Raw genomic sequence first — 9,601 nt, forward strand, 5'->3', positions numbered from 1 at the left:
GTGTATATATTGTATAGGACACTGCTAATCTTAGTATATGTATATACGGTGTACTAGAACTTGTGCCCTGTTATTTGAACGCTGCTGACATACAACCCCTTTAATGAACATATACATTTGCTGTCTATCGGACATGCTTAAAACCAAATAAAACCTTCCTAACAAGTCACAGAGAAGCCCGGGTCTTGTATATGGCAATGCGGAGTAAAGGCGTGCAACAATAATGACACAACAGCAAAAGTTATATCAAAAAATAAATGTAATAAAAAGTGTTGGCTTTTCGGGCATAAATATTTTGGCAGGTAACATACATAATACAAAGTAACCATTCAGGCCGTTACAAACAATGAGGTCCATCTACTGATGGACTCTTAGCAGCAAAAACTTCTGTCAGTTTCATCCTGGACGTTACCATCTTAGGGGATCAGTGCAGCGAGTAGTATCCCGTCCAGGGGCAAATAGCGGTAGAGACTATTAATGGCAGCACTATACACTTGTTCTGTCCACTGATGAAATCTCACTGACACATACAGTACCATGTAACACGTACAGTACCATCACACCTTGTATATACAGTACTACAGGTTGACAAATTGAGGAGGAGGAGTTTCGAGACTATAGAGTATGAAACATAATACAATTGTCATCGGGCAAGCAAAAAGGAATGTAAATTACATACTGGTAACAAAATATACAGTTACGAGCGTCCTCGTGGTGAACAGCACAACGTGTAATACAGAGGACGGTTAGTCACATCTCGTACTGGTGGATAACACTCAACCGTAACTGGCTTAACCGTATTCCTTCTTTATTAGGGCGGCTTAAATCAATATAGAGGTAGGTTAAAGGAGTAAACACTTATCATCCAACCATAGGATATGTCGTAAGTGTCTCAACACCAGGAGGCCCACCAATCATGAAAAATGGGGGGTCCCATGTCCCCCATTTAAATGAAGTAGTTGTCGAACACGCTTGCTGCTTCTCTAGTCAGAACCTATAGGAATGAAGAAGGTAGCCAAGTGTTCTACTTGGATATCTTCGTCAATCCTATAGACTTTGAACGTACACAGCTATTGTTCCATTATTGCACTTGGTTTTAGTCCCAGACGTATACACGTATACGTATTTTGTAGTGGTCAATCGGTAATGTGGCCTACTGCAAAATCGTTGACCTAATGTAGAATGTCCAGAGCTGGTCAGGAAGGTGACCACCATCATCTGATCGGCAGAGGAGTCCATCAATCTTGTCAGTCTGAAGCAATGCTAACCGAATAAAAATGAATTTGATAAAATGCGTCTTCATATATCACAGTCAGTTCTAGCAGAACACAGTCACGGGGTCATCAGTACTGTAAAGGCATGGGAGGATAGCAATCAACGCCTCCTCTATGGAGAACAAGTGCTTGTCCTCGGCATCCGGACAATAACTGTGCATAAAGTTCGCAAGGCGTAGCAGATACTCAATATTGTGGCCAGCCCGCCCGCTGGAGACTACAATCTGAGCAGCGATGTCTTCTTCAGAAGCTGGTCCAAGATAGCCGGGATTCTGAGGCGTGGCGATATAGACTAGGGCTAGCAGCGCCCCCTCTTCTCCTTCATCTTGAGGGTAAAACTTGACCAGCTTTGTGATGTAGCCGCCAAGAACAGACTCTCGTATGTTCAGATACTGAAGTGATGATTCAACCTGATCACCGCGTACTTCATAGGCGACACCCCACGTGCATTCCTTTAAGAAGAAGATATATAAGATTATAATTCTGTTGACGCCACTACACATGGAATATACTCGACTATACCCCCAACATGTATGATTCCTATTTATCATGTACTATCTATAATATTGGTGTCTTATGTTATAGTGAGGCAACTGCTACCTGTGTAATCCCTATAGCTGAACCCTGGGGGGCAGAAGTAGAGTGATTTAGGTTTCTGAGCAATAATATCCATAGGCTTTACCACTCAATGTAGCTGACCTATACTTAACTGGGGTTAGCACTACCAAATATATTATGCATATACAGTAGAATGCAATGAATGTTGCATGTTACTGTGGGTAGGGGTGCAGGGGTAGCAGTCATATCTGGGTCGTGGGTGCTCAAATATTTACTGCACCATGGATGCCAGGTAAGGGACCAGCTATGGCTAATACAGCAATAAACCCAAATACTATATATTCTATGGAAATGCAATAACAGAAACCGGCTCACCTCATAGTCTTCTTGTAGGGTCACCACTCGCCCAGGCTGAAAGAAGAAAGGAGGAAGATGATGAGACCTCAGATATAGTATTGTATATAATAATAGCATCTATCTAAATATATATATATATATATATATATATATATATATATATATATATATATACACACACACACACACTATATCTAATAATATACACACACACATATATATATTACTACAACATGGAACTATATATACATATAGGTATATGCACGCCCACATAGAATATCTAGTACTATATACACACACCTATATATATATATATATATATATAAATGTATACAATCTATCAACCATAGCCAGCGATGCTCACCATTTCAGGGCTGCCTCTATGGAAGGTATCCCCCTGCCAGAACTTGCGGCTATAACCAGGGATAAAACCAACTTTGCTGGAGGTGAACTCAAAATCAGGTCTCCAGACCAGGGAGCCATATCCAAATATCCAGAGGGATTTCTGATGGAGTGGGGGCTCCTCCATGGCGCTGCTGGGGTTATTGGGCATTGGGTCGGGGTCCTAGAACCTAAGTAAAGCCGGTAGACAAGTGGTGCTGATGCAAGCCGACCGCTCTATATACACGGCTGACCCGGATAAGCCACACCCACCCAGCGGGCTCGTCTATATTGACAGCCAATGGTAAGGCTTTGTTGCAGAAACCACGCCTATAAATCTGTTCTGCCGTCAGGGGATTGGTTCAGATTTGTGTTTCTCATTCGTGAGCCCCGCCCCGTTCTCGCTGCTGTAAGAATGATGCAACTATCTGGGACTGTTTCAGAGCCGGCCTGTGTATAGAGCAAGCGGGCGGAGGATTGCATCAGGCGGGAGGAGGCGCGGCCTGGGTGACGGACAGGGATGGAGGTTACATCAGACCAGGCGGCATACTGTGTACTGTACCATGTTACATGCTTAACCCCTCAATGCCGGGAAAGTAGAAGTGTGCACAGGCCTGGTACTGATATCTGTGCCTATGGCGACCAATCACAACGCAGCTTTCATTCTCTGGCAGCAGCATATGTAATGAAAACTGTGCTGTGATTGGTTGCTGTGGACAACAGACATTCTCTTGCAGGCTAAATCCCTATGTAGTGAAAACACATTGCATTTTTTTCCGCAGCATTTCCCATTGCGCTTTTACTTCCGTTTTCTTCCCTTATTAAATGCTAAAATTGACATTCTGCGTTTTACAAAACCGCACGTGTAACTTTCCTGCAGCGTTTGTTTTCTGCAATGTGTTGATGACATTGACCAAACTCTCATTCACTTTGCTGGTGCTGTAAAACACAGCTTTTTTTCTGCAACTTGTGGCCTTACCCTTGGGGTGCATTCACATGGTCCAGTTAAAAGTGCACTGGAAAAAAATGCATGCTGTTTATGGTGCAATTTGTTAAGTTTGCAGGCGAAACACATGAACACAAATAAAAAACTGCCAAAAACAGTTTATATCTTGATATAGGTTTTCTGAATGCAATTTTAGCTGCACACAGTGTGAATGCACCTTTAGGCTAAGGCTACACATAGCAAATTACAAGTAAAGAAAGAAAAATGCGTTATTCGCAGCTCTTTTTGCTGTATTTTGCAATTTTTGCCTACCCTCATCTAAGTGTTTTTTTCAGTAGCATTTTTTTCTGCAATGTGGGGATCAGAGTAAATAAAATCTCATTCTCTAGCTCAAATAAAACAGCACCGAGAGGTACATAGTATAATGCCGTAAAAAACAGAAGTAGGTAGGCGAGTCACAACCACCATATACAGTATCACAATGGAACCAATTTTCCAGAGGGTTCCTCTCTTGGTGGAAACAGTAACAAGATCAAGGGAACCCCCTAGGGCAGTGATGGCAAACCTTTTAGAGACCGAGTGCCCAAACTTCAACCCAAAACCCACTAAGTTATCACAAAGTGCCAACATAGCAATTTAACCTTAGTAATGTGGGGATCCAAAATTGCACACAATTACAGACCTGCAAAATATGGTCATACGAATGGGGCTTTATAGAGCTTTCTGATCCACGGTGACCCACACACAGTCCAATCTGCTCCACGGTGACCCCCACACAGTCCAATCTGCTTCACAGTGACCCCCACATAGTACAATCAGCTCCACAGTGGTCCCCACACAGTCCAATCAGCTCCACAGTGACCCCCACATAGTACAATCAGCTCCACAGTGATCCCCACACAGTATAATCTTCTTCACAGTGACCCCCACATAGTACAATCAGCTCCACAGTGACCCCCCACACACACACACACAGTCCAATCTGCTCCACAGTGATCCCCACACAGTACAATCTCCTCCACAGTGGCCCTCACACAGTATAATCTGCTGCACAGTGGTCCCCACACAGTATAATTTGCTCCACGGTGGCCTCCACACAGTGCAATCTGTTCCACGGATAGGTGTTCAAAGAGGGGGCTCTGAGTGCCACCTCTGGCACCTATGCCATAGGTTTGCCATCACGTCCCTAGGGTGTCAGGAGATGCACTGGAGGAACCAGATGGAGACCCAGAACCTGGGTCCAATAGCAAGAAACCGCACTTCACCAAAGATCAATATCCAAAAAAGACCTTTATTGACCAACACTACGCGTTTCGGGGGTTCACAAAGACCTTTATTGACCACAACATTACGCGTTTCGGGGGTTCATACCCCTTTTTTAAGAGTACGGGAAAAAAAACACAGCACTTGGCAACATACACAAAATCACTTGCTTAAATAAAGCAGTAATAGAATTGGAGATGCCCGCTAAAGGGTGACAAGGGGCGTGGCCTATTTTGAAAACCCAACAACCCATCTACATACCGATCAATAAGTTATATACACAGGTCAGAACTATCCCTTCTTACCTAAAGGCCAGGGAAGATCATTGGTAGCCAAGATGCTGGGGCATGTTCACACAAAAATCTATAGCGGAAATCCGAAATTAAGGGTCGTATAAATAAATTTTTTTTTTAACTTATCAGTGACAAACTGCGCCGATCAGCTTTTGTTCTGCTTTGGCCTATTACACAAGCTGATGCAGATCACTTGCAGGAGAAATGATTGCCAAAGCGATCCTTCCCCGGTAAGCACTGTCATTGCCGGCAGCGGCGTCCTTATTACCCGGTGATATGCTGCTGGCAAACAATGGTTAGCATTCGCTTTCTGTAGAACAAACAATTGTTGTTTGCCGGTAGCGCATCACTCTGTGTAATAAGGACGGTGCTGCTGGCAAATAATGACAGTATTGATCGGCAGCACTATTAGGCAGGGCTATTTTGGGAAGGAGCATTTCTAGCAGTGCTTACTGCTGATAATAGCCCTGAATATTCTCATGGTCTAATAGGGCTGTAATGGGGTTGGTCATTCATTTTTATTTAAGGACTATCCTTAGGACAGGCCTTAAATATCTGATCGTAGGGGGCCAACCATTGACTTCAGTGGGAGCTGCTCAGCCACTATACAGGGCCTTTTTATTTCTGTGTGGTGCAGAATCCTGTGGCATATGAAGCAATGGAATGAAGACTACACCCAATTTTTGTGAGAATATTGCACTAAGATCCATGTTGATAACCGTCTATATTTACAGGGGCGTCAAACTCATTTTCACAGAATTATGTTTGTTTTTTTTTTGTAGATTGATAGCCCCATATAGGGCTCATAATGTACAATTTTTGTTTGCCCCTATCAGTATGTCTTTGGAGGATGGGAGGAAATCCACGCAAACATGGGGAGAACATACAAACTCCTTGCAGATGTTGTTCCTGGCAGGTTCGAACCCAGGACTCCAGCGCTGCAAAGCTAACCACTGAGCCACCGTGTTGCCCCTTAACAGAACTATGGTTGTCTTCTTAGGGCCATTAGCAATTCTGCGACTGCATAAATGTAGCTAGTTATCTCCCCCCTACAGGTAACAGTCCTCTATAGGTAAAAATGCCCCCCCCCCTCACATATATATATTGGTGACCCCTCAGATAATAGTCCTCCTTTATAGGTAATAATGTCCTAATTATCTCCCTTCTACAGGTAATAGTGCCCCCCACATATGAAATAGAGTCATAATTATCTCCCCCCCCCCACTGTTAACAGTTCCTCCCATATGTAATAGTACTTCCCTCACTTATATATTGGTGACCCCACAGGTAATAGTTCCCCCACCCCACATCAAATTACATATTTATATTCATATTTACCTCCCCGCTGTGCACTTCTTCTATTATCCTCCCGGCTGTCCTGTCACCTGCACTATGGTACCACAATTGGTGCATTGGTGCACTATGGTACCACATTGGTGCATGGAGCAGGTGACAGCATGGTTAGGAGGACACTATAAAAGAGGTGCACATTCGGGCACCGCATAAACAATTTGCAGAAAGAAGAGGAATGTATGAAATCCGGACATCTGGAGAGATTAGTGTTGCGAGGGTGCTTATGGAGACTCCCCTAGCTTAGGGGCCTGGTCACAATGCCGACCATTGTGGCCCTATAGAATTTTGGTCCGTCTTTGGCCGGTAGGTCCCAGCACTCTATAGCTGGGGAGTGAAGGGGACATTCTGGCCATAGAAGGAACAAACAAAGTTTCGTTGTGGCCCTAGGCCGTGGGCCACAAAACACAAATTTGGCCCCAGACCTTGTGCTTGGCACCTGAGGTGTATAAGATAGGTCACTCAGCCTGCTTACTGGAGAATGGTGTGGTACTATGGAGATGAGTCACGAAATGGTGACATGGTCATCCAGTTCCCACCATTGTATAGGTGGGAGTGCTGTCCACAGAATATGAAGGTGGGGTGTCCATTAACTATAATGAAACGGCACAGAGGAGGAAGGAGAGATACTTAGTAAACTAGTAACTTAGTAAACTAGCATTGTCAGCAGTTTTGTGGGTTTAGAACCGCCGAGACATCACATGTAACCACGAGCGTTGTATTTACCTGCACAGATTATATGGAGCCAATGTCTTTAGGGCAATGCAAACAGTACATGTGTGTTCAAGTGTATATTTGTGTGCACAAGTCAGTACAAACTATAATCCATCATGTGTCAAAAAATAAACAGGATGACAATATGGATACATATGGTACATTCGCATGGCATTCCTATTACACAGAAATAATAAGTACGGTTGTATGTTAACATCCATACCAAGGTCACAGGTCATGGACCCCCGCGGCATGATGGTGCATTATATACTGTTTATTTTATACTGAATCATATACGATTAATGTTATACTCATACTGGTAACAGATATAAAGAGAGAGATTCATTTCTATAGTGGCAAAATTACTGGAAAGTCATTTAGGCTGAGGCCCCACGTTGCGGAAACGCAGCTTTTTTGAGCCAAAAGCCAGGAGTGGATTGAGCAGAAGGGAGAAATATAAGAACTTCCTATATATTTCCCATTCCTTTTGTAGCCATTCTTGGCTTTGAGTCAAAAAACCGCAACATAATCTGCAACATAAAAAGCTGCGTGGGGCCTTAGCCTTAAGAGGTTGCCCCAGTAACCAGCATGGCTAGTTTCACATGAAACTATTTTAGGCTGGGGCCCCATGGGCCAGAAACGCCGCGATCTGCAGTACTTGTGGTGTTTTACAGTACTTGCAAAGTGGATGGGATTCATGCGAATCCCATCCTCACTTTGTGGAAAAAAATCGCAGCGCAATTTCCACCACCCACATGTGGTTATTGCTCATCCACATGAAAATGAAAATCGTCCATGTGACGGCCACGTTAATGCTATTGTCTGTCAATGAGGGCTATAGGTCTTGCTCCATTTTTGTGCGTTTTCAATGATTCCTCCATAAACTGCAATGTATGAGGGATCCGTGAATATGGGCGCCCCTCAAGTGTAAAACACACGTGAAAAATTTTCTTTTTTTTCAAGGCCATTTTCACCATTGCGGGTGTGAATGGATGCTTACTTTTTGTCTGATCACTGTTGGTGTCAACAATGGAGAAATATTTTGGAACATTTGTTGGTGATAAACTGAATGATAGTATTCGATGCCAGTCTGCTGCATCTAAAGCCAGCAGGATATTGCCCTGTGTATAGAAATACATGGCTTCTAGAGGAGAGAATCTTATTTTAGCCCTTTATAAAGCACTGGTGCGAGACATGTGTCCAATTTTCGGCACCAGTTACATCAGTAACGCTGGGTTCAAACCAGCGCCCAAATTCTGTTTTCAGGCTTCCGTCTTCTGCAGACCGTGTCCGGATGTGAGCGCCAGTGAACGTTTTGTGCTCTCCGCAGCTAAACGTTTTTTTTTTTTTTAACCAGACGCAAAGTCCTTCATCTCCGACTTTGTGTCCAGTTAAAAAAAAAACGGTTTCGCCGCAGAGAGCATAAAACGCTCACCAGTGCTCACAGCCGCACACTTTCCAAACCCATTCATTTGAATGGGTTTGACAAATGCCTGCAGGTTTCTGTCTCCTGCCCAGTTTTGGGTAGGAAACAGAAACCTGCAAAACGGAGACCAGGACGCAGATGTGAACGAGCCCTAAGATGTAGAGAGGTCAGAAAGGGCAACTGAATTAATTTGCAATATTGAATAATTCCCATATGAAGATAGGTCAATAGTATTTAGACTGTAAAACAGAAGTCTGAGGGGCCATAAGATATAAAAATAGCTACCGGTAAATGGGCCTTATAAAACTCAATGCAATAAATTATTTACTCTCCCAATGACCAGAGAGTGAGTGCTATATCATCACTGTAAAATTATGGAACAGGTTTGGTGATGGCAAAAAAATGTAGCAAGCGCTAAAGAAAAAAGTTACCCCAATATACAGGACTACAGGGACCTGTTCGATTGCCAGCGAGAGTCAAGGAGGAATCTTGTCCACCTGAGCTGAATTGTGTCTTTAGTATTAACAAAGTGGATCAACCTGGACTTGTAAGTATAAGGGTTGGCTCACACTAGAGATGAGCGAGTACTGTTCGGATCAGCTGATCCGAACAGCACACTCCATAGAAATGAATGGATGCACCTGGTACTTCCGCTTTGACGGCAGCCGACCGCTTAACCCCCCCCCCCCCCCCCCCCGCGTGCCGGCTATGTCCATTCATTTCTATGCAAGCGTGCTGTTCGGATCAGCTGATCCGAACAGTACTCGCTCATCTCTAGTTCACACTAGCGCTTGTATTCTGTCCGCATGGAGACCCCCCCGAACGGAATACCAACGCTTATGCAAACGCTGTGCAGTTAAGCAAACGGAGCCCATAGACTATAATGGGCTCCGTGTGCTTGCCGCGCATTGCCCGCACAATTCATTTGTGCGGGCAGTGCACAGCAAGCACACAGAGCCCATTATAGTCTATGGGCTCCATGTGCTTTGCAAGCACATCGCTTGCGATTGCATTCCGTCCGGGCGGGTCTCCATGCAGA

The 9,601-nt window shown here is 44.1% G+C and overlaps 1 protein-coding gene across 1 annotated transcript; it reads right to left on the minus strand.

Moving 5' to 3' along the window:
* Positions 1-241: 241 nt before the first annotated feature.
* On the minus strand, positions 242-2,771 carry CHAC1 (ChaC glutathione specific gamma-glutamylcyclotransferase 1). The gene is made up of 3 exons (XM_075283020.1): positions 2,554-2,771; positions 2,208-2,243; positions 242-1,726 (listed from the first exon to the last, which is right to left on the minus strand). Exons 1-3 carry the CDS (start codon positions 2,740-2,742, stop codon positions 1,319-1,321), a joined length of 633 nt encoding a protein of 210 aa, XP_075139121.1. The 5' UTR covers positions 2,743-2,771; the 3' UTR covers positions 242-1,318.
* Between the last annotated feature and the right edge of the window lie 6,830 nt (positions 2,772-9,601).

The sequence above is a fragment of the Leptodactylus fuscus genome, chromosome 7, assembly GCF_031893055.1.
Source record: "Leptodactylus fuscus isolate aLepFus1 chromosome 7, aLepFus1.hap2, whole genome shotgun sequence".
In the NCBI taxonomy this organism is placed as follows: Eukaryota; Metazoa; Chordata; class Amphibia; order Anura; family Leptodactylidae; genus Leptodactylus; species Leptodactylus fuscus.

What these genes read in the sequence shown, in the direction of transcription:
- CHAC1 (XM_075283020.1), bottom strand. Translation starts at nt 2,742, where the DNA reads ATGCCCAATAACCCCAGCAGCGCCATGGAGGAGCCCCCACTCCATCAG. An exon ending in ATAGAGGCAGCCCTGAAATG is followed by an intron (nt 2,244 to 2,553) that starts GTGAGCATCGCT and finishes TTCTTCTTTCAG; the next exon opens with CCTGGGCGAGTGGTGACCCT. An exon ending in CCCTACAAGAAGACTATGAG is followed by an intron (nt 1,727 to 2,207) that starts GTGAGCCGGTTT and finishes TTCTTCTTAAAG; the next exon opens with GAATGCACGTGGGGTGTCGC.